The sequence below is a fragment of the Pleurodeles waltl genome, chromosome 4_1 (genome assembly GCF_031143425.1).
Source record: "Pleurodeles waltl isolate 20211129_DDA chromosome 4_1, aPleWal1.hap1.20221129, whole genome shotgun sequence".
Lineage (NCBI taxonomy): Eukaryota > Metazoa > Chordata > Amphibia > Caudata > Salamandridae > Pleurodeles > Pleurodeles waltl.
In genome coordinates, this window is record NC_090442.1 from 662,151,368 (window position 1) to 662,177,563 (window position 26,196).

Sequence of the window (26,196 nt, forward strand, 5' to 3'; positions counted from 1 at the left end):
TTTAACAATAAAAATCTGTTTCTAGCTCAAACGGTTCAATAGTTACTAAGAACACAGCAGCATGTGTTGCTGCACAGTGGAAGGCCTATTGCAAACGTTGCCTGGTCACCTTTCTGTTGCTTACTTCTATATTTGTGTATTAAACTGGTACTAATGAGGTGCCCTCAATGCCTAGACAGTGTTAACACGTGTAACAAGCATTTGCAATGCAATGGGTCTTGCGTTTGCTCGAGTTAGAGCTATTAGCATTGTACATTTCTAACTGGACTTTTCTTGCCACTTAAATTGAAAATGAAAAGTAAAATAGTTGCCGAAATGAGCGAGCCAATTCAAAGCGTCATGGCAACCATAAGCATGAGCGTGAAAGAGGGACACAAAAACAAAAGACGCTTGAAGTCAAACGTATTGGTAATCGTGCAGTTATCCATGGTAGTCTGCAAGGCGGTAACAAAACCGTTCCAAGGAAGGACAAATGTAAAGCACTTACCAATGATAAAGGATTTTTGAAAGGCATGAGTGAGTGTGATGGGTGTGCAGTGGGCATGGTTAAAAACCCACAATACTTACAACAGGTCAAAGCACTCGATCTAAAAAATAATGAAGTAATACTATTCAAAATGTGCTGCATTACACTGCATAATATGCCATCTCTTGCAGCAAAATGTACTCAACCCTGCCGCATAATTTGGCCCTCTCCTGCTGTATAATTCCAGTGGCCCTGGATTTACATTACACTACAAAGATATCAAGAAAATGCAGCACCACTGACAACCAATAGATGTCCTCATTTACATTCCATAGAAAAAAGTGACTGCAGTAGTGGCAGCTCCTCCGTTTGGGCGGAAGAGCGTTGCCCCCACCTGCAGCGGCAGCTGCAAAACCTACGTTTATTATCGTTTTCTTTGAAAGGGGTGGGGTCACGGGGGTGACGTGTACAGCACTCCCCCTTCACAGCACATGTGTGTTTGGCCAGCCGTCTCAGGCCGGGCAACACACATGTGCTTAGGATTGGCGCAGGGCAGGCTGGGAGCCTGTGTCTGCAGTGAGGAGCATCACGGGACAAAGGAGCGGCGAAGGAGGTAAGTGATAATTTTTTTTTTTTTTTTTTAATGTTTGTTCCCTCCCTCGTCCCCTCCTCCTTCGCCTCCCCGCCCCTTCTGCGGCCTGTGAGCCTCTACTGGACTGCAGTACTTGGTCAGCCAACAACATATGTACCAGAAATATGCTATATAGAATAAAGCATCTGTTCTAGTGACACTCAACTGGTATCTTTATGAACATTACATAGAAACATGGACGCAGTTGACTCAATTGGGAGAGATGCCAAACCCAGGACCTGTTGCAGGGTGCATAGAGGCTAACGTTTGCAGTAGTGTTGTTACCAACTAAACGTCCTCAGAGACTACAGCAAAGTCTGCAATTGCAGTGAACAAATCCTGGAAGATGAATCATCAGACAACAATGAAGTATTACTCCATGTTGTAAAATCCTAGGTGCCAATGATACCGTGGGCCTCGTAATAGCACATGTCATCTATTGGCATGAAATCGTGGCTGAGCCAGCAAATGTCACTGCAGCCCCCCGGGAGAATGGATGGGCAGCTCCTATGATCACGAGGCAGAGTGCATGCATACGGACTTCGCCAGGACGTCGAGGTGCAGGGCAGAGGTTGGCTGGCACGTGGCACCAGTCCATCTGATGTCTGAATGGTAGCAGGAACACTTTCCCACTGCCAAAAAAGTTTAATTAAACATATCCCCCTGTTGGTATTTTTTTTAAGTGAAATTATGTTGACTTTGCACCTGCTGACTTTTAGCATGGTTAAATGGTGTCTTGTCACTAAACCTGAACATTATTCCAGATATTTTCCTCATGTGTTTTACGGGTTACAATGTAGTATTAATCCTGTTGTAACTGTGTGTAACTAAAATCACCCTTTCTCTCTAACTCGCGCTAAATGAAAGAATATTATTTTTAAAATGCCCTGCCCGTCTGTAACAATGAAAAATTTAACACATGCATATTGTTGATATTAAACAAATCAGCTTTGCTTTACTTTTGCCTCCGGAAAAGTTTGAACTCTGAGGAACAAACAATCTACTGTTGTCACAGAAACTGATAACAGGAACAAGCTTATTAGTTCTTCACACCAACACCAACCGCGCAGGGCACTCAAAGTGCAAAAAGCACATTGGAAAATGTTGGGAGAGTATTTCAAAACCTGCACGGTCATTTGTAATGGATGTTTCAATGCCGCATGTGAGGGCTGCCTGGATCTATACTGCCATGTGCAAAGGCTGTTCAGAAAACGGCGTCCATATGTAATGGAGGGACAAGACCCCGTGCCGCCCAGCAGTGCTTCATTTGTAAAAGGAAAAGCGCTGGTGTCCAAAGTTTTCTCAGAAGCTCGCAGTTGGTGCTGCCAAATGCCAGGATAGCCCAGTACCACGGCTGTCTAGTCCAGATTCACCTCCAGCCTCTTTCATGCAGTACAGGACACTCCCTGCCCCTTTCTCTCACCCCTGCAGGTTTGTCAACTCTGCTTTCCTTTTCTGTCACTGTTATTCCATCTTTTTCGACCTCCTCCTTTCCACTTTCTCTCTCCTGTTCTGGGTCAAAGTCTCATGATAAAAAATAAAGTTCCAGTCGTCCAAAAACCCGAGTGTTAGCGGGCCACACCTGCCTTCACCAACTCAAATGAACTACCCTGTCAGTCTGATAATGCACCGTTTAAATACCAACAGAAAGACACATGAATGCAGACACACTGTGTATGGGTCTTGTGACTGAAAGTATAATTGATGTATGTATTTCGACTAAAGTTGGCGAAGGTCAACTTGAAGTTTAGTCAATCAGCCAATTAATCTTTATTCGACAAAAAATGCCATAAATGATGCACATAAAGTTTAAAAGTACATATAAAAATGGTAGACCACAAATATTACATAAAAACAACCAGTCATAAAAACATAAAAAATTATATTGAGTATACCATAATTTGCATACTTGCATGTTCTATTATCATCCTAGATGGGTATCATCCCCTGTGCCTAATATATTGTTGCATATACTGGACTACTGAGATACATACAAGATTAGTGTCAATTGCAGTCAAATTACAGATTAAACAATGATGAGGGAATACTCTCTGACCCATTATCAAATTCAAGGACTCATAATAAATGTAAAATATTAATAATTTCATGGATACTTACATAAAGAAAGATATCGGGTTGTGGTAGCATTTTAGGTCGAATCTGCAAGCAGCGCTCGCGCTGCTGTCATTTGGCAACCTATTGTATCTGAAAAAAATAACTAAAAGGGACTTTTAGCCTGCCCATTACTTACCATTCATTGGCATCATTATCCCTCTTCATAACTTCCTTTTAATTTAGCAATGCATCCAAGGCGTCAGTTCATGTGTCACTTCCGGTCTTTGTGTGGCACATGGACGAAGTATAAATTAATTTCTCTTAATTAGTGTCTGTCCACTGCTTATGCTGTGACTGAGGTAGAAATAACTTGTTACCATTTTTTTTTTATAGGACAAACTCTACTCAACCGGACCCGAAGATATCAGAGCGCTTCACATAAGCACAAGTTACACTAGGCAAGATCACATTTATTTGTTTAGTGTGAACTTTTGGGGGCAGAATTCCGGGAGCTTTGTACTTGACAGCAATTGTGCCAAGATGACTCTGTGTATGTGTATTTGTTTTGTCCATCTGTCCACGCCAATCCACTCTACTGCAATCCACTCCACCCCAATCTACAACACTCCACATCATGCTATGACACTCTATGCAACGCCACTCTACGACACTCCATGCCACTAATTTTTAGCCATGCTGAACAGCAGCCACACTGATGTATAACATGTCTAAAACACATTGGAAAAGCCAATAGCTCTTGTGTAGGCAAGACCTGTTGCCAATGCTTGTTTTCCAAATACTGCAAGATCTTAGAAGCAGGACAAATAGGACGAAAGGTGGGGGGAAAGAAGATGGGCAGAACAAAATAGAAATAATTGTTAAAAAGCAAACATGTCTGGGGTTGGTTACCAACCTTCTGGCTTTGTCACTGCTTGCTGTTGTTGTTCATGGTTTTAGTAAAACGTTATGGTTGGCATAGATGCAGGTGCCTTGACAATATAAAATGGAGAAAAAAAATTGATATCAAAAAAATATCTAGAGGTTTCTAAAAATACATTTCTATTGAGGTCCTTGGCACCGAAGGGATGTGCTGCTTGTGAAAGTGCAGTGTCATAACACACACTGAAGTTATTCAATAGCTGAAGTGGGCTGGCCCATTGCCCAGAGCTGGTAGCAGGCAGAAGAAAGATATGACTGACCGAGCAACAGACCAATAGATGCAATAGGGACTTTCAGCGAGCCTTAGAATAAATATATTACATACGGAATTTTAGGAAAATCAAACGTTCTTGGCTAATAGACCCACAAATAAACGTAAGATGTATGGGCATGAAGGACAAAGCAAGGAACAAGGGGAGTGATGAGGGGAAAATAAAGTAAAAAAAAAAATCATGGGGCATATAATGTATAGAGAGCAGAAGAGATAGCAGAAAAGAAGCAACAAAAGGGGTGCATTGTATTGGTATGGCATGTATTAACTATGCGGGGGACTAAAGCATAGATCCACATGGTGGCATGCCACACACACACACTTTGGAGATGGGTTGTGTTTGCTTCGAACCTATGTTCAAGTACTTCCACGCTGTGACTGAGGCCCACAGAGGGATGGTTACCATGTTATGGGATGATGTGCTTGGCTGTGTAATGTATGAGGAAGTATGAAAGATGTGCAGTTTTGCATTTTATGTTATGCTTTTTTTGTAGTTTGTTATGCTGCCAACTACGATTAGCTCGGCAGGTTTTTTATTGTTTTGGTAATTTTCTTTTATGTTCTCAACACAGTTTCCTGTGCTAGCTGTGGCAGCAGCTCGGCCACTCCAAGATCTCATGTCTCGGCAGGTGGTAACAGGAGTAGAGAAAGAGTGACAGAGAAACAAAGATCTGCCTGGATAGGTCCTTTATTTGAATGTCCTTAGGAGACGCCAAGTAAGGAGCTTTGACCAGATGCACTGCGTTGCAATCATCCTTGAAGAAAAGGGAACTGACCATGCAAGATCTACAGCTGACCTTCCATGGGTGGGCACAGTAAGGGGACTATGGGAGAAGGAACAGCTGATGGGACCTTGAGCATAGGTAAAGGAAAGGCAGGAGTAGAAAGAAAGCATATAGGGAGTCTGGGGCTTTGAACTCTACCACACATAAAAAGAGCTTGCAGTGCAACCCTGCAAAACACTATTTAATTGGTTTGTAGTGATCAACTAGAACTTACTAATGGAACCAAAGAGTCAAGGAGTAGCTGCTGTTAGTCAGCTAAACATAGAACCATAGTTATTTGCATATGGAACGGCTGTCCAGAAAGATAAATTACCGCTTGAGGGAACGTTGTCAAGTCTATACTGTCACATGCTAGGGATATTCTGCAATTATAAAAGAACTGCAAAGTTTTCTTCCACCAGCTCTGAAGTTTTTTGTTTTTTTAAAACTTTGCAAGATTTGTGAATTTCAGCAGATTTTGCAATGTTTGGAAAACATCCTTTAAAAAGCCTTTAATCTCATACCTCAGAATTTGTCTGGGCAACCTTAGTTCGTAGTGGTTTTTGCTTGCAGGTGAAGTTTTGTGAACTTGGCAACATTTGCAAATTTGTCAAGATTGCCACCTTTTCAAAATATAATTATTTGCTACAGGCAAGGAATGTTCTGCATCTGTACTGCCTACGCGAGGGAAACCCTGAAACTACACTGCGACAGGGATACTCTGTAACTCTTCTGCCATCTGTGAGCAGTATTCTGAATACGGTGCTGCAACATAAAGAGAAAAGTGAGGGCCGATACGAATAGCACTCTCCTAAAGAAACTATAGTGCACAGCATAAGAAGGTTATCAGCGTATACCCTGGAGCATCTTCTGTCTCGGAAAGCCTGGCCATTGTCATGTGTCAAAGTATGATCGGTGCAATGCCTGCACTCGCACGTGTATCTGGAAACCAAGCTGATAGTGGTTAGGGAGCTAAACTGATTATATTACCTACAAAGCTTACCACCAATGCAGCTCCACTACTATTATAACATGCAATATTGAACCCAAAAGTCCTAAACTAGCAGTAGCTAAGTTTCAGTTTATTTTAAGATCTAATGATTCAGTCCTATTCGGGACACTTAATAGTCCTGTCTTTGCTACGTGGTTTGCAATTCAGTTTGGGTTAACTACATTCTGATTCTATTAGATTCTCGTTGTAGCTGCTCACGAGGTATTTGTTTTCTACCAACTCAAGGACAACTTCTCATGGCCAAACAGAAGCCCTGCAGCTGTGAAATGCACTACGCAGCTGGGAATGTGAAAGTACAACTCGTCCTTGGTCGCAAAGCAAGCAGTGAGCTACCAAAATGTTTCAAGGGAATACACATTTTAATAACTCCTCTCTGAATTGTCAAAGAGTAGTTTGGAGGGGAGAGGGAGAAAAACAGACAAATATATATATATATATATATATATATATATATATATATATATATATATATATATGAGAGAGAGAAAGGGAGGGATGGAGAGTATGATATATATTAGTGATATGTTTCCTGATGTATAGGACTTGATTGCGAAAGACTATTGTGGCTCATAATATAAGCGTGTAGGCCCATTTCAGTGTGCTTAAATTTCATAAGAAAAATTGAGTGTCAGGGTGATCCGATCCAGATCTTCAGTGTATTAACAGATAAAAGGTTGTCTTCTTGCGCTGTCTGGTCTCAAGCCTGCAGGTGAGGCTGCTGAAACTGATGTCTGACCCACTGGAGACCCTGATCATATTATGTTATGGTGGGATGCTTGACTTTATAGACTGTACAGCATTCCTTAATGCTCATGTGAGCAGGCAGAGAAATCCAGATGAGTGTCAAGCTAGGGATCCAGTAGAGTGTGTGAGGGATCCTGAACTGTATCCTTAAACTTTAAAGACTGATGCAGGTTACCTTAAACTCAAAAGAACTGAAGCATATCATCTGCGGCATTAAAATCTGTGCCACATTCTTCAGGTACTTAAATGGCCAATGTAATTTGACAACTTTAAGTAGTTTATTATTTATTCATTTTATGTTAAAAGGCAATCAGGCCTAATTTTAGAAAACAGGCGAGCAAAATGCAGCAAGACGAACCCATAGAAATTGTTCCCCCTGTTTGATTACTGCAGCAATACTGGATTTACCCAAAAAATAAAAATCTAATTATCCCCACCACTCCTGATGGATCCAAAGAGACATTTATACGCGCAGGCATAACTTGCGTAAATTGCTGTAGCGTAATTAACTAAATTACAGCAAAATTAGGAGAGATTTTGTGGAATTACACGCAGAGAGTAACCCTGCATTTAGTACTATTTTGTTAGTGCAAAATGCATCCTCTGGGCCATTTCGGATATGAGGATGCATTTTGTACCAAGACAATAGCACTAAATGCAACAGAACATGGCTAGCAGCGGCCACTCTTGCTCTTTTCCAGCCCTCATGCAGGAGGCGTCTTTGCCCCAACTTATTCTCAATTATGCAAGTGGGCAAAATCATGTAATTTTTGGTAATCTCGCCTCACAAGACTGCAACTGTACAACTAATGAGCAGAGTTAGTGTCAGCACTCTGAAGTGATATTGAGCAGACATGCTACCTCTCTACAAAACATCTTTGAAAATAATTGTGATAATTCCTAACATCCAATCAACTGAAAACCAGCAATTCAGATCTTTTTAAAATATATGATATGAACCAAGATACGTTACAACATTAGATTTTGAAAAGTCATTCTAGCAGGAGCCTCTACTAGATTGATAGCATCACTCAAAGTAGTGCTGCACTCTGTGGCCTGGTCTGGCCTGGCTTCACATCACTGCAAGGAAATTCGAGGACATCTCTTTCTACACTTTGAGGTCGCCATTGGCTGCCATTGAAGACAAGAATCCAATTCAAATTCTGCTGTCATATTATTTGAGGGGGAGGGGGTGGGCTGTTTCAGGGCTTAATACTGAAGTGCCCAGGTCTGTGGCTATCAGTGATGCTCCCCTCATCATGAGGAGGAGGACTCTGCTGAGCTGAGGAAGTCACGCCCACAGGGCTATTAAATCTTATGCCCAGCAAAGTTCTGCTCAGGCAGACAGGCATCTGCCCATTTAGTGTATTTATAGTGCCTTGCTGCCAAACCTGAACATAAACAGTGTCTGTCAGGCTGACCTTTTCTAGGTCTGACAGACACTCTTCATATCTGCAGAAAGTTGAGATGGGACCATACGCCCTTAAGGGGCCAGGCAGCTGCTGAGACAAACTCCATTCCAGGCAGGACTCTTCTCCGATTCAGATGGCTCAAGGGATCTCAAAAGCTGGAATACCATACATCTGGAACTTTCAAAATTTTGGATGGGCTGTGCCCTGAAACAACCAAATTCTATAAATCTTTTTTTTTCCCATGGAAGCACTCTAATGCCACACAATCTAGGTGTGCTATGGAAGAATATTATCGATTGGCTCTCTCCCATCTCGATTATACCAATAGGTTAAATCTTGCAGTATAATTTTTAATATTATGAAAATGTTAGCAATTCTAAATGCTAGCTCCAGACAGCTTCTCGCTCTACCACTGCCGACTAATATGACAGAAAGTACAATTTCCTTGTGCTGCCTTCCAGAAGTAAATAACTTACATTGCTATGCATGAGAATTAGCCACTCTTCCGTCAGCAAAGATTCCCATGCGCATCATATCATGAGCAGGACCTATGCACTAAACGTTTCCTATCCAGTAAGCCCTTCTTTAGAACTCAATGCCCAATGCAAAAAGTGTAACCACAAAATACAATGTATGAACTATGTTAAAATATATGTAGATATTTGGGACTGTCTGTTCTGACACACTCTGTAACTCAACATGTTTCCAGGCTATAATGCCTGCAGCACCACGTCTGGAGCAAATCTCTAAGCCTATGCACCGTAAATAACATCTCACCATAGGCTATATTATATAGAATACTCTTCCCATCTAGCACTTAGAAAAGGGCACTCAGGAACCAGTGGGAATCTGAATTCAGCTGCATCTAGTCTCACACTCTCTGGAATTCAACACACTCATGTGCTGCACCGCATTCCTCTGGATCATGCCCAACACTCTTCCAACCATACACTCTTAAAAGTGCATCTAGGAACAGAAAGAAATCGGAGCACTTTGTAGTCTTGTCAGGGTTATGACATGCTGTACAAATAATGCAGTACATTACAATAATAACACTAAAAATTATGTGGTGTATATGTATGTTCACTATTCTCATTAACATTTCGAAGCAAAAAAAATAAATTGGTCTTGTTAGATTGGTTCACGAAAACAAAAATTACTGCAATGTGCATTTATATAAAGGTCACAGTCGTCAACAAGGGATTCAATGTAGCACCTCCCACTGCATATCCCTCTCCAGTTTTCACTAAAGGGAGGTAAAAGCGAAGGTTTTCGAACACCACAGTAAAGCTTTACATTGAATTTACAAGTTATGATGTCATCAGAGTCGTTCGCTATTGGCTTTATAAAAACCTTGTTTTTCTTCTTTATCTCTCAAGTCACTGTCTTTAACGAGCAAGAGAGGTCTTTACTTAGGGTGCTACAGCCTGGCAGTCAACCCTGGGGCTTTAGCTAGCAGCAGCTGGCCAGGATCAGACAGATTGAAACCAAGGTCTCAGAACACTGATAGAAACAAAGCGAATTTCTTTATTTTTGGGGGTAGGGAGGCTAATTGCAAACAGTTGCATACGGTTTGCCAAGAATGCCCTGGTGGCTGGACTCGCAGGGCACCCTCACTAGGTCTTAAAAGGGATCCATATTTTAGAACCATGACTGCTATCCTATTCAACACACACACAATCCAACAGATCGTTCCTATTTCCTGACTACATAAGATCCCTCCTTTCATCTTCTTGAGGTCGAGATGATTGCAGTCGGGATGCATTTTCTCAAAGCATCCCAGGACATTTCCCACCATCGCCAGTGCATGGGGAGGACTCTTTTTATAGGTGCATGTGTGATGTTGACTTTGAGAAACCGGCCTATTCCCGTTACACAAAATGGTTAATTTCCTCCCTCGATTACCACGTCGGATGCAGCATTTCACTTAAATGGATTATACCCGCAGCACTAAATGACCACAAGTGAGGCGCATGGATTCTCATTAAGCCTGCAGTCTGGAGGGGGTGGGAGGGATGTTTAAGCTACAGCTGACTCGGTTTTAAACCGCAGAGAAGATGGGGGAGTTCTTATACCTTGCCAAACAGTCTGCTCAGCACTGCTTTAAGAGCAGAAAGACCACTTCCAGCTGCAAGCAGCGCTATGTAAAATAAATGGAAGCCCGTGTCTAAAACATGCAGTGAGGGAAATTATCGAATAACTATCACATGCACCAACGTTCTCCACAAAGGCCAAAATGATCATTTGGATGCATAGCATCGCTGTGCAGAGAGAGCTAGGTCAGTAATGGTACAATAAGAAAATAATTCCAACTTTCCAAGTAGCCTCGTCTGGGTAACATGAAGGTCCAACCAAGGTGTTTTAGAAAATCCACACTAGCAAGTGCCATCAGCCATGATCTGCCTAGCATGAATCTGGAACTTAGAAAGGCCAAATTAGCCTTTCATCTTCCATAGTTGATACACGGAGTACCACTGCATTGGATAACAGTAACACATTTTATTTGTAGTGCTGAGATAGGACAGACGTGTGGTATGAAATGCTCATTAAAAAAACAAGGCATGATTTTAACTTAGGAAAATTATGTTATTTTCTAGCAAAGCAATGCGATTTGGAAGAGCCAGTGGGACTTCCAGCCGTGAACTGAAAGGTCACAAAGTAGTGCATGCTATTCCTTGGAATGCACTTGTCGCCTCACCCAACTCCTGATTCTTTCTGAAGATGAACTCTGCAGCACACTGGCCAATAGGGGTGATCCCTTCCATTTATCTCATTTATTTGACACCCCTTTTGTCTTCAATGCTGGATAAAACCTCGCCTGAAGGACTGTCCACCATCCAACATGTGGGTTACAGACATATGTTTAATTATCCGAGTGTAGCGTGTAATGGTTTTGATGACAAGGCAACTTTCGTACAAATAGAAGAAAATAACAATGCCAGTTATCAGTTGGAAAAATAGCATAAAATGTTTCATTATTAGGCTGCATGATAAATAACAAGTCTGTCACCTGCTTTCCAGAGATTGGTTAAGTAGCTGCTGCTCACACCTACTATAAATACAAGACTACTCATGCCATTGCTGTGCTTGTGGGTGTGTCAAACCCTTTAAGGGGAGTGTGTTGGTGAGAGGCTGGTACACTTTACATGGTGAGACGTACTCCGTTGATTTGAGGGTTTGAGATATTTTCACATGGTCTCACCTTTTGTGCTGCTTTGGAGGGCCCCTTGTTTTTGCTGCCTCTGGGCCTTCCTCTGGGCCTTTTCGGGGAAGGCTCTCCGACCGGTTCCTGAAGAAAGAAAAAAAAAGTGGTGCTGTTGAAAGAACATTGTAGAGATGAAAAGGGGCCCACTGACTATTCAAATACTCAACAGGATTGACAAGTGCCGTAGCAGACACCAGTCAGCCACTAGGCTCAATCAGCGGCCAGCAAAGGTAGCATTAGGTTCTGGCCCACAAGATGCTAACTGTATAAAGGATGGGCAAAGATCTCAGGTTGTGTCCCATCATGAGTAGCTTTACGGGGCTTTGCGTTACAGTGCAATCTGGTACTTGCTTTCCAGGGTTCTAATTATTGGGAAACACTGAGGCATAATCGCAGGCAAGAGAGCTCAGTGGACTCGTGCACACGTAGTGGAGATGTCTACATAACCTGAAGGTCACAATCTTCGAAGGTGGTGAGGCTGAGTCAGTCTTTAAACCTTCCAAAGTTGACAAAATGAGCTTCACCTCTGCTGACTCGTAGAACATCAGTCACAAACGGTTATATTTGCCACATCAAGAAAGCAATTACAAAATCTAGTACTTAGGAAAGTGCCCAGAAACCCAACCCAGTTGACGAAGCACTACATAAAGTCAATACATCGAGATGAAGGCAGGAGTTTCACTTCGGCACTGCTGAAGGTTGGAAAGTTGCTCTGCTGAACGGGATAAGAAGGTGACAGATGTGTGCGGCTCGCTTTAGCAAATTAAACTGCACTTCAAGCAAAGAGAGGTAACATTTTGTAATAATCGCAGTTTAGTGGCAAAAGTTGAGCATTCACACAAGAACTAATAGCTTTATTTCCCAATGAAGCCGTCTGCATTGGCTATTAAACCCTCAATGCCCTGCTCCCCGGTAACTTAGCCTCACCTTCCAGTTAGGTTAAGAACACGGGAGAGGGGAGGGCTTTTAATCACCAGTCTGGCCCTTTGTAAAGATAGAGAGTGAGGCAGCCAATCAGAGTCTTCGTAATGCAGTCTTCAGCTATTGGTAGAAGACCTTTGCTACAACTCTCACAAAAGGCAACACGCATTTTAATTGGAATAGGAGAGGTGGGTGGGGAGGGGGGCGGGTCAGAGGTGCTGATCATTATAACCTCACTTGCAGTTTTGCTGGAAATGACCTTTTTATGCAAAGAGAATGTTTAAGAGGCAAGCCATTCCTTCACTGCTAAAGGCCGGAGCGCTCAGGCATGGTCCCCGACTGTGTCTGTTCAACCTTGTAAACCAGGCCAGTCACTTGCACAGGACAAGCAATGACTAACAGTTCACATTCCACACATAATGTACTGACTCATCGTGAGCTAAAAAGGCTGGTGGTTTCCTAAATATTGAACATTCTGTTCTGATTACAGGATGTGGTTTCTTTTTGTTGGGGGAGTGAGGAGAGGAAGAGTGGAGTGTCTCCCCAAGCGCAGTTCATTCCACATCAAAGAGTTTTCAAATTTCGTGTGGTATATAAAAAAAACATGGTGAGTGCATATAAAAAACAAGCATTTGCAATGCAATGGGTCTTGCATTTGCTTGAGTTAGAGCTATTGGTATTGTAAATTCACAACTGGACTTTTCTTGCCACATAAATTGGTCAACCCCACCTCATAATTTGGTCTCTTCCTGCCACATAATTCCAGTGGCCCTGCATATAACTAAAGCACTTCCATGTACCTTCTTCCTCTATCTGCAGCCAAAAATGAAAAGGTTGCCATTTAGCATCCTAATTTAAATCCGCCATGCTAATTCCAATAGAATACCACTTTCACCACCCCACCATCAGAGTTGCTGGCTGGCTAACACAATTCCCAAAAAGACAGCCACGGAGGAGTAACACGAGAAATAAACTAGAAGGGTCACACAAACATATCAAGAGTGTTCAGTCATAGTGTAATAAGGATGTTAAGCTGGCCTGAATCATGGTCATAATTGCAATAAGGAGAGATTAACATATACAATTATTGTATAAACCCAATAAAACCCTTTATCAGAAATACACGTTTAGCATTAGATTGTGATGCTCAGAACAGCCCCTATGGGACACCACAATGAAAATAGCATTTCTAATAAACTGGTCATGTTACCATATACTTAGCCCCTAGAGGGCATATACATGAAAAGAAAATGACTGAAAATATTACAATGTAACCATATATTTAGACCCTAACAGGCGTAATGCATTACATATTTTCAGGGCTAGCAGGACTACTGCAACAATATTACAAACAAGACCATTAAAACACAATCTACTCTCAACTGTGAAACAAAAGTTCCAGCCATTACAGAGGTTAAAAAGATACTGAATGGTGGGAGGATTATTATTTTAGGGTCCCCACTAACCTCGTGGGGGGACCCAGAGATGATCCAAAGCGCAAGGAGCAGGTTGTGTAGAACGTTTTGAAGGTGGTCCCATTGTCCCAGGACCACCACAGTTATGAGAAAAACTGTTTTGTAAAAAAAATGCCCTGTAAAGCATTATGGGATGACCAAGTGCAGCAAATATTGTAGTATGTTGACTGTAATGCTCAGAACAGTCCCTAAAGAACACCACAATAAAAATATCATTTGTAAGAAACACAAACTACTCCAAGCTGTAAAACAAAAGTTCCTGCCACAAAAGAACTTAAAAAGGGACTGAATGGTGAGAGGGGTTATTATTTTTGGAGCCACACTAACCTACTGTGGGGATCCAGGGGTGGCCTAAACAGAAAGAGTGTGCAATGCTGAACCATTTGGTGGCGGTCTCATTATCCTGGGGCCACCACAGGCTGAGTTATGGGTGAAAATGTATGGAAAAAGAATGCTTGCAAAGCATTATGGGGTGACTTTTCCCGAGTGCAGGGAGTATTGTAGTATCGTCTCTCCTGGTGTTCCAGGAGAGCCTCGTGGCAGATTTTTCTTTTAGTGAAGCATTAATCAATTATCAGTGTTTTTGGGGAAGCTAATGAGCGTGAACGGGAGAGCCAAAAAAAATTACTCTGATTAGGGTAACAGTGTGATCGATATGATCAGCGCTACAATACTGCTGATGGAGTTTGTGCTATTGGTGCTGTGAGGGCCATGGCTGCCATGGAGCACAAAGGGGAGAGACAAAAGAAAACAAAAATAGTTCACTCATGCTATATATATCGGCAATCATCCATGTAATAAGGTCAGTCTACAAGGCAATAACAAAATCTCCCCAAGGTGGGACAAACCTAAAGCATATACCAATGACATCAAGGTATTTTTGAAAGGCAAGCCCACGAACGAGGGACAGTGATGGGTGTGAGGTGGACATGGTTAAAAGCCCACAATACTTACAACAGGTCAAAGGGTTTGCACGCTGGACCTAACCCGGGTGAGAGTGAGTGGAAGAACAAGTAAAGGAGAACAGCAAGTAAAGAATCTGCTTTGTTCCCCTGTTATCCGAACAGTTGAGAGTGTGTGATGATCAGAAAGGCATCAGCCTTGCTACAGCCTAGCTAAATGCCTGAGTGACTATGAAAGAATTAGTGAGGAATTTAATATTTTGTTCTTCACACTGGTAGAACACCCGCAACTTTTGGTATAACATCAAGCACATTCTCTGTCTAGACAGCTTCGTGACAGTCTGTCTAAGTGATGTAAACAACGGAGAGACAGTGGGAATTTATCGGCGAGGAAGTAGCTTTGTTACAGCGCATCTAAAATCTTTAGAGGATGCCGGAAAGAAGCTGCGAGCAATCAGCTTTGTTATACCTGTAAAACACGGAGGTGTCAAAAGTATCACCTAGCAGCAGGAATGTTACAGTGTGTCTAAAATCACCAGATTTGAAAGAAAGAAAGATGAAAGAAACTGCGAGAAATCAGCTTTATTACTATGTACCATAATCAGAACTACGATAATAATAATGCGGTGTTGCAGCCAGAGCTTTTTTTTTTGCAGAAATATAGATTTGCCACATAATCCCTCATCTGCTGCAAAATCTTCAGATTTTAACAAACATACAATGTTTCGAGCTCAATCTGACCAAAAGTTAATAAAAACGTGGTGACATAGGAGATTCTTCAAAAAGGTTACCTGGTCGTCTTTCAGCTGCTTATTTCTGTGTTTGGTTGTTAAACTGCTATTAATGAGATGAAGGGCCAGATGTATCAAGCAATTTTGAATTCACAAACGGTGCAAATCGCAAAATGAGGCCGTTTGCGAATGCAAAAATGCCTTTCAAGATGTATGAAAGGCATTCGCTGTGCAATTTTAAGGAATCGCTAAAATAGTGATTCTTTAAAATTGCGACCCCATTTAGAGTATCGCAAATTCCTATTTGCGATTTTTAAAGCACATGTATCAAGCATTTCCTAAATGCGAATTGGGCATTTAGGAAATGCAATTACCACCAAATCCAATTTGGAAGTAAGCATGTGCAATTTTTAAAAATGACATGTAGCGCACACATGACCCTAGGGCATGTGTGTGCTTCACATGTCCGCAAATATTTTTTTGGAGTGCATCAGAGGGTGCCTTAGGTCCCCAGCACCCTGGGGTTTGCATTACCTAATTTGCAAATTCCTAACTGGAATTCGCAAATTGTGAAATGCAAAACCATTCGCACCTATGGGCCTACTGGCCCATAGGGATGAATGGAGTCCCATTCTCTAATTGCGATTCGGTAATTGTGAATTTTAAGAAATCTCTATTACCAAATCGCAAATTTCATTCATCCTATTTTGCATTTCTTAAATAGCGATTTCTTAAAATTTGCTATTTAAGAAATGCAAAACGGATCTTTGAAACATCTGGCCCAAAATCTTTACGCAGACACGATCACCACATATAAAAATAGCTAAATTATCAAGTAATACTATTAAAACATATACTGCATTAAGTCACATAATTTACCATTTGTTGTAATATAATGTAGTCAACCCTGCTGTAATTAGGTGCTTCTCTGCCGCATAATTATAATGGCCCTGATCTTAAAACGAAGTAAGTGTACAAAGAATCATTAAGGAACCAGCCATAATACAGTGCATAAAAATAAATGAAAAAATAAAATCACGAGAAGGTCTCTGAAAGCATCAATGGAGCATCAACCTCGTTACAGCTTATCTAAAAAATTGATAGCGTGTGGCAGTGCATCAGCGAGGAAGCAGCCTGGTTGCACCAGGAATGAGTGAGCCACTTGCATCTGATAAGGGGCAACTACAAACCCTTGGATCTTTAAGTGCTCCTCCATTTTTGGGGGGTGAGGAGAGAACCCATTGCAAAAGTGCTTAATTTATAAATGAAAAAGTGCCAGGGCCCAACGTATTGCTAAGGGGGTCACCGTAGCTTATACTGCCAACTGGAACTCAGTTTGGACAAGTCCAAGGCACCCAAAGCAGTAAGAATGGCCTGGACGTGCTAGAATGTTTTTTTCCAATCGAAGATAATTTTTAAACTGATGTTCTCCTCCCCCCCCAAAAAAAGATAGACATTGCCACAATGTGGTGGACTGTTGTAAGTAAGTGGCAGGTGTTAACAACTTATGTGCCAGAAGCGCAGACACTGGCACAAGTTAAGCACTACATTGCTGCAACTCACATTTGCCCATCATCAATGTGTGTCTAGTTGCTACCTGTGCTGCAAATGAGATGGACTAACTCTCACTTGTTAGGTGTGAGCGTCACACCTTGAAGTAGTCTCATCCTTGGCCAGCCTGAATGGCTGAAGTGATATTAATGGAGCCTTGCATCTTAACATTAACGTTTGGTGAAAAGGTTTCAAATCTCACTCTTGCAGAGTCTTGGACCGCCTGATCTCTGGAAAAGACACCCAAGTCATCTCTAGGTACACAACTAGCCTTGGAATTGGGTCCATAGAGAATACAGATACATAGTGAACGGCTATAGTATTTGGAGATATGTTTATAGGGTCCAAAGCTAAAACATGCCTAGAGATGTACGGGAACCAGAGGTACACTTTCATCAGTCACATATTGGATAGGTTCTGTTCATATGTTAAATGTGTTGTAAGAAGTAGAGAAACAACATAAAATAGAAATGGTAAATTCAATATCTTGAATTTCCAACCATCTGAAGACCCTTGGTGGTGGCAAGAGGATAGGACTTTGGTGAAAGTGCAATGTTGCCCACTGAGGGTGAGCAAAAAGTGACGAACGCCACACAACCTGCATAGTAAGTGACTTCCTATCAGTGCAGCTTCACCGGAACAGGCACTATTTTTTCGGGTAGGAAGCAGACAAATGAAGGACAAGCATTGGCAAAGTCAATAGGTCTTGCCTATGTAAGAGCCATTTGTTTTGCCAATGTCTTTTAGCCATGTTGTGCAGCCACGTGGCTGCTGTTCAGGATGTCTAAAAGTTAATGATGTGGTGAAGAGTAGAGTGGCATACAGAACAGTGGAGTATAAGAGAGTGAAGTAGAGGAGAGTGCACTGACATGGACTGGAGTAGGGTGGAGGGGAGTGGCATACAGCAGCATAGATAACAGTGGCATATAATAGAGTGACGTAGATTGGAGTAGAGTGGTGTGGAGTAGAGTGACAGAGAGTAGAGTGATGTGGCGTAGAGTGGCATAGGGAAGAGGCGAGTAGAAAGGAGAAGGGTCATGTGGAGAGATGTAGAGTAGAGCAGGGAGGTGTAGAGTAGAATGGGGTGGTGCAGATTAAAGTTAACATGAGTGCCGTAGAGTGCAGTGCGTACAGTGGCATTGTGTGAAGTGGCTATAGAGTAGAGTGGGGTAAAGTTGTGTAGAGTGGAATAGAGCAGCATAGAGTGGGGTGGCATAAAGTAGAGCAAAATGGCATAGAGTGGTGTAAACTGGAGTAGAATAAGGTGGAGCAAAGTGGAGTGATGAAGGGGGGTAGGAGAGAGTGGAGTAGACTGGCATAGTGTAGAGTGGCACAGAGTAGAATGGAGTAAAATAGAATAGAATGGAGTGGCATGGAGTAGAGTGGCTAGAGTGAAGCAAAATTGAAAGGAGTAGCATAGAGCATAGAGTAGATTGAGGTAGACTTGTGTAGAGTGGAACAGAGTGGCGTAGAGTGGTGCAGTGTAGACTGGGGTGGCATAAAGCAAAGTATAGGAAAGTGAACTGGAGTGGTGTAGAGTGAAGTGACAGTCTGGCATTGTGTGGAGGGGTGAGAAATGGTGTCAAGCAGAGTGTGTTAGAGTTGCATAGACTTGAATGGAGTGGTATAGAGTGCAGAGGCAAAGAATAGAGAGCGCGGAATAAAGTGAAGTGGTGTAGAGTGGCACTGTGTGGAGTGGCATAAAGTAGCTTGGAGTACAGTGAAATGGAGTGGCATAGGTTAGAATGACAGTAGAGTGTCAGAGTAAAATAGCAGAGTGGAGCGGTGTACAGTATTGTGGTGTACAGCAGAGTAGATTTCAGTGGAGTGGCGAAGAGTAGAGCAGAATAGTGTGTTGTAAAGTGGAATGGTATAGAGCAGAACGGCATAGAGAGGAGTGTCAGAGTAGACTGAGGGTAGAGTAGAGAGGCTTGGAGTAGTATGGTGCAGAGTGGTACTGTTGTGAGAGTAAGTAACTGAAACATAAATAGAAAGCAACATAAATAAAAATCTGTGTGCCTGTGTTAAGCGTATGATAGCTAATTATGCGTCCATGGTTAATATTGAAACACTTTTAAATTAAAAATAGTGCATTGCAGAATGAGGAGGAAGAACACATGTACTTGGCCCATTTTCCTGGGAGGAGCGAACACAAGAATGCGAGAAAAACCTACAGAACCTATGCAATCAAAAGACTGCAAATGAGAGGGACAATGAAAAGAACTAATGATATGCTGTGGGTGGGTTGTAAGCCTACTGGATTGTAAACAATACATCTCACAGTACACCGCATGCGCTGTGCAGGCAAAACCTAAAAAAGGATGGCAGAGGCACAGGAAATGTTCACAGGGACCTCTTTATGTAAGGATATTGTACAAAAATGCCACTGTTGGCCTGGTCACCCCCCCCCCCCCCCCAAACACACTTTTCGCCTAGTGTTGATGCCAGCTTTGATTGGAAGCTTAGTGGGACCCTGCTAACCAGGCCCCAGCACCAGTGTTCCTTCTCTAAAAGGTACCGCTGCTACCAGGGGCCCTGAGGCCAGGGAAGGTCCCTAAGGGCTGCAGCATGTATTATGCCACTCTCTGGGACCCCTCATTACATGCACACTGCTTTGCAGCTTGTGTGCGCTAGTAGGGAGAAAAGACAAAGTCGCCATGGCACTCCCCTCAGAGTGCCATCCCCACCAACCACTGCATGTGGCATAGGTAAGTCACCCCTCTAGCAGGCCTTACAGCCCTAAGGCAGGGTGCACTATACCACAGGTGAGGGCATAGCTGCATGGGCACTATGTCCCTACAGTGTCTAAATAAATTCTTAGACATTGTAAGTGCAGGGTAGCCATACTGAGTATATAGTCTGGGAGTTAGACATTACGAACTCCACAGCACCATAATGGCTGCACTGAATACTGGGAAGTTTGGCATCAAACTTCTCAGCACAATAAACCAACACAAATCAAAGTGTGGAATTTATTGAAAAATGCACACAGAGGGCATCTTAGAGATGCCTCCTGTATGTTAGCCCAACTGCTAGTGGAAGGCTGACCAGTCTGTGCCAGCCTGCCACTTCCAGACAAGTTTCTGACCACATGGGGTGAGTGCCTTTGTGCACTCTGTGGTCAGAAACAAAGCCTGTCCTCGGTGGAGGTGCTTCACACTTCCCCCTGCAGGAACTGTAACACCTAGCGGTGAGCCTCAAAGGTTCAAGCTTGGTGTTACAGAGTCCCAGGGCACTCCAGCTAGTGGAGATGCCCACACCTCCCCTGGGCGAGCACCCACTTTTGGCAGCAAGTCCAGAGGGATAATGAGAAAAACAAGGAGTCACCCCCTCAGCCAGGACTACCCATAAGGTTTCCAGAGCTGAAGTGACAACCTCCTTGAGAAATCCTCTATCTTGCTTTGGAGGATTAGGACCAATAGGGATAGAGAGGTGCCCTCCTCCCCAGAGGGAGTGGGCACCAGGAGGGTGTAGCCACCCTCAGGGACAGTAGCCATTGGCTACTGCCCTTTGACCCTAACATATCCCTAAATGTAGTATTGAGGGGCGACCCTGAACCCAGCTCTTCAGATTCCTGATGACCTCAAGAAAGAAGAAGGACTGCTGAGCTGAAAACCCCGCAGAGAAGAGGAGACAGCAACGGACTCAGCACCAGCCCTACCGGCCCATCTCCTGCTTCGAAAAGCTGCAAGAAAAGAAGCAACGCGTTCCAGCGACTCCTGAAAAGCCTCCAGGGGACTGCCTGCATCACCAAGGACAAAGAAACTCCCATGGACAGCAGACCTGTCCAAAAAGAAGACAAAAAAAACATATTTAAAGGGACTCTGACCTCACTCCAGAAGCGTGAGTCCAACTACCCTGCACCCGATAGCCCCGGCCTGTGTCCAGAGAAACCAAATAGCCAGAGAGGAACCCCAGGCGACCCCAACAACGTGTCCACCCTGGGCTGACCTCTCTACACCCCTACGACGACGCCTGCAGAGGGAATCCTGAGGACTCCCCTGACCACGACTGCCTGGGATGAAGATATAAGACACCTGGAGAAGCATTACACCCGCAGCCCCCAGGCCCAGAAAAAAACTAACCACTGGTGCAGCAACAACCAGCAGGCAGCCCTCACCCTTGCCCAGTCGGTGGCTTGCCCGAGAGGCCCCCCTGTGCCCTGCCTGCAGAGCCTAAGTGACCCCCGGGTTCCTCCATTGAGTTCTATTGAGAACCCGATGCCCTTTTGGCACACTGCACCCGGCTGCCCCTGTGCCACTGAGAGTGTGGTTTTTGTGCCTACTTGGGGCCTCTTCAGTACTCCTCCAAACCCCCCTGGTCTGCCCTCCGACAACGGAGGTACTTACCTGCAAGCAGACCAGAACCGGAGTACCCACTGCCTCCATAGGGGCCCATGTTATTTTGGCTCCTGTTTGACCTCTGCACCTAACCGGCCCTGTGTTGCTGGTGCTGGGTGTTTGGGGTTACCTTGAACCCCCAACGGTGGGCTACCTATGCCCAGGAGATTGAACCCATAAGTTTGGTACTTCCCTCAAAAACTGTACTTTACTTACCTCCCCCAGGAACTGTTGAAAATTGCAGTGTCCACTTTTAAAATAGCTTTTTGCTATTTTAAAGAAAGCTGTGTACATTGTTGATTTTATTCAAAGTTCTAAGCATTACTGTGTAAAGTACCTTTCATTTAATGTACTTACCTGCTAAATGAATCTTGTGGTTCTAGAGATAAATTAACAAAATAATATTTTTCTATATACAAACCTATTGGCCTGGAGTTCAGTCATTGAGAGTGTATCTTCACTTATTGCTTGTGTGTGTACAACAAGTGCTTAACACCACTCTCTGAAAAGCCTAACTGCTCAACCACACTACTACAAATAGAGCATTAGTATTATCTATTATTGCCTCTGTCAAGCCTCTTGGGGAACCCCTGGACTCTGTGCACACTATCTCATTTTTATATAGTATATACACAGAGCCAGCTTCCTACAGACATCACATGGGAAATGTTTACAGGGGACTGTAACCATCCAAGGACAGCACAAAAGAAGTGTTCACAGGGGTCTCTTACTACCATGTACACCAGTCAAGGATCAACTTTGGAATGAGACCCCTAAGCAAGCCAGACGAAGTAATTGAAAGCAATCTCCTGAGCATCACCTGCCATACTGGTGAACATTTATCTGTAAGTTTATATATAATGCACTAGCATTCAGCATGAAGTGTTTCTTGGCACTTAGGGGGGTCAATATGACCCCGGCGGTCGTTGTTAATGTGGTGGTGGTACGGCTAACAGGCTCTTTGTACATACTGCCACATTATGACACTGGCAGGTTGGCTGAAGCAAACCGGCCAATATACCACACAGACTGCCATGGCGGTAGGCAGAGCCAAAATGCCACTGTCTGTACATTAGCGGCCGCCGGGCTGGATATTGTTATCTCTGGCCCGGCGGCCACTAATGTACCGACGGTGGCATTTTGGCCCTGCCTACCGCCATGGTTTTTATGGCGTTCGTAACGCCATGAAAACCATGGCGGTAGGCCCTACCAGTGACAAGGAATTCTTTCCCTGTCACTGGTTGGAGTAACACCCACCCACCCCAAAACTCCCCAGATGCCTCCCACCCCCCCTCCATCCAAGCTTCCCCCTTCCAATTCCCCACCCCCATACACGCGCAGACGAGCACCACGCATTTACACACTCACTCACACAAGCATACATGCATTCATACACGCATGCAACCATTTATTCACTCACACATCCGTACACATTCATACTGACAAGCATTCACATTTCCATTCATACATGCATTCTCACACATGCACACACACAAACAACACTACACACACATTTGCATTCATGCATACACTTACACATTCATGCACACACCCTCACACACTACACCCCACACCCGTCTGCCCTGCGGGAAACCCAGCTTACCTGCATCCAGGGGGTCTTCCGGCAGGGGACGGGGCGCTGCTACCGCCAGCAGCGCCCGCCAGCAGTACACTGCCAGGCTGTATTATTTTTCTTAATACGACTGGCGGCGGTCTACTGGTGGTAGCAGTGCCACCTTAACACCATCCGCCAGTATGGCCACAGCCAGATTTCTGCCCATCTTGTGGCAGAAATCCGGCTGTGGTCATAATTTTGAGGACGGATGTTAGCCGCGTTGACAGTCTTTTGGCGGCATTTACCGCCAATTTCAAAATGTGGGCCTTAGTGTCCAGCTTTAAAGGAGACACTACAAGCTGCTCCGATGTGCTAAGAAAAATATATTAATTTTGTGAAAAGCAACAACGTTTATAAATATTTAGGAATTTCAGTTGCATGCCTTCCCGTCTCAGGAAAAGACACGAGTTCCATGGCAATGTACCTCAGATGGTGAGCGATCTGCCACCCCATATGGAGTATTTAAATCTGGGCAAAGCCAATAAACATGCTATGTTAACAGATGGTCTGCATTTGGGGAAACTTATTTCTGATTAAGTCAGGCTCAGATCATGAAAAAATAGAACATGAAAAATTCTGTTTCAAACACAGTTCTCTGTGCCCATGCACCCAATGTAGTTGATGAGGGTCACCGTAGACATGGTTAAATTTACATTTTGTGAAACTGAAAACAGTAGCTTTTGAAACGCGTTGCAGCGTGCTGATTGAATGACAAATCAGAGTCTAAGAGGTACCAAGGTTCCCCCAAACTTGTTCTTGACAGATAGCACAAGCGTTGCTCCTGCTAGGAACTACACTAGTTGCACCAAAGGCTGCAATTCCAGAACATAGATAGTGTTGCTTTCCGTCAGGTAAATTTCTATCATGAAAGTATTGAGTTTTAAGATATATTTGTTTATCCACTACCATACAGCCTCAAATGCCAGAGGGACGTGGAGCATCAAAGAACAAAGTAATGGATGGAATGCGTGATTTAATCTCAGCCACTGGGATCAGTCAGGGTGCATCAGTTAGTTAGCGCTCATAAGTCAGATAAAGCTAGTTTTCAGTGCACAGAGAGCATGGGACCCACGTCTGGACATATCTGTCACAATTAGGGCATGAAAAAACTAAGAGGTGGATGAAAATGCTTGAATTAAGATAGCTTGGGGTTGCATCACAATTTATTGGTGGATTGAGATGCGGCCCTGAGTGATTGCCAGTGGCTGAGATTAATTCAAGCATTCCATCATCACCTTGTTGTTGTAGTTGATGCCCTAAGTGTGACGGGTATACTCAGACGTGGGTCCCGTGCTTACTGTGTCACTGAAATCAGGCTTGCTGATGAGACTTTATCAGGGTGAAACCAGTCCTAGGTTGCTTGTATTATGGTCCAGGGAGGACCTGGCTTGGCAGTTTGGGCTGGACTGTTCCCATTGGGGCAGTGCCAAGACTGATTTGCACATGGCTGGGTTCAAACTTAGGTGGCATGGTGGGTGAATAATAATGGATTGGGATGCGACGCCGAGCGATTGCCAGTGGCTGGGATGAATTAAGCATTCCATCTTGTTGGTGTGGCAGAGGGAGGTGGGAGCTTGCTTTCTGAGTCACACCATGATATTACTTAGCTATTCCTGTAAAGAACCTTGCCACCAAGTACAGAACTCCTGCTGGCCCCCGACTATCTCATCCTAATGGCCGAGAAACACTATACGATTATCCGGGAGAAGTCTTCCCTGAGGAAATCCAAGACCACCCATTCTGGACCATTTTACATAATCTATTGGACATTCTAAGAAAAGACATTCTCCGCCAATAGATTAATTCAGCAGTTATTAACCTAGGGCCGAAACACCTCCTCATGGGGTCTGCAACTGTTTTCAAAATTAAATATGAACAGATTAATAGTATATGTACATAAAAAGGTTAACTGTAAAACTGGAACTTTTTAAACACTCTGTAAAGGTGGAGGAATCTGTAATTGGAGGACAAATAATAGGTTGCTGTAATTAACTTGAATCATGGAAGCAGCACAAGCATTATAAACAGAATCTAAGATGGACGAATGGTACCCTCACCTAAAGCACTGTTATTGACTATCAAAAAACTGAGCATACATTAAGAGCCAAAAAGACAATGTTATGTGTTGGAGATTAGCATATCACTTTCTCTTTTAGAAGTGATACCAAAGTTTTAATCGCTCCCACCTTTCTATTAAAATTTCGATTCTTGTATATTTTTTGGTTTGTGAACTAAATAAAAATATTTCATAATTTTTGTTTGATGTACATTTGTTTCTGTATTTTTGTGCATTGGTTTGAGATAACCCCATTTTCCAGTAGTAATTCAGAGGTGATTCAGAGAAGTCAGACAGTCAAGAACCCCTGGGTTAGCAACACATTAGTTATTTTGAGTCAGAAAGCAGAGAATGCATATATCATTTGCCCACCAACATGTGTTTCACAGGGAATATTGGAGTGTTGCTTCATTAGAAATGCAAGTTATGATATTGCATACTGTGTAATGTCCTTCAACTATGGAAGCATGTTTCATGTTGCAAACAACATATGGTGAAGTGAGTTTTTAAGAGTTGGTGAGGTAGGTGGTAATAGGACCTAAGGATATGGTCTTGTCATAACTGGTGAATTTTATGACATTTTAGTTTCTGAGCTCTCACGCTATTGTATTACCGTCAATCACAGCCAAAGGCATCAGGAACCCCACCACTTAAGCAGGTTAAGCCGAGGTGGGCGACACTGGGCAGTGAGTCGGGTATAAAATCTTTAGAAAGTTGTTTATTGCTCCTTTGACTTTTATCACTTTGATCTCCCATTGAAACCTCACCAAAACCTATATAACGGAGTGTGGGAACACGTGCAACAAAAGAACATGAAATGAAAGACAAGATGGAGTATTACAAGTTCTACACAGGGCTGGTGGGTAGAGGTATGGGGCAGTACAATGGAGCTACTGACAGCCACGATTGCCTACCTGTCAGCACGATGGGCAGCCCGTTTACCGTGCACAGGACACAGTGCGTCCCCCAACACTAACATTTTTGGGGGGCCCAAATGAGCCATTGCCTCTCCCCTCAATGCATCTAAACCCCCTGCCACCAATCCCCCCACCCCCCTTTTGGGCCCCTTACCTGCAGGACCACCAAGCTTTCCATGGCGATAGAAT

The 26,196-nt window shown here is 43.4% G+C and overlaps 1 protein-coding gene across 1 annotated transcript in view; it reads right to left on the reverse strand.

The window, feature by feature from the left end:
* Window positions 1-26,196, reverse strand: part of HMGA2 (high mobility group AT-hook 2) — a 244,343-nt gene that overhangs the window by 211,921 nt on the left and 6,226 nt on the right. The window contains exon 2 of the mRNA XM_069229146.1: window positions 11,497-11,583. Within this exon, the coding sequence (XP_069085247.1) occupies window positions 11,497-11,583 (87 nt within the window). The remainder of the gene's footprint in view (window positions 1-11,496; window positions 11,584-26,196) is intronic.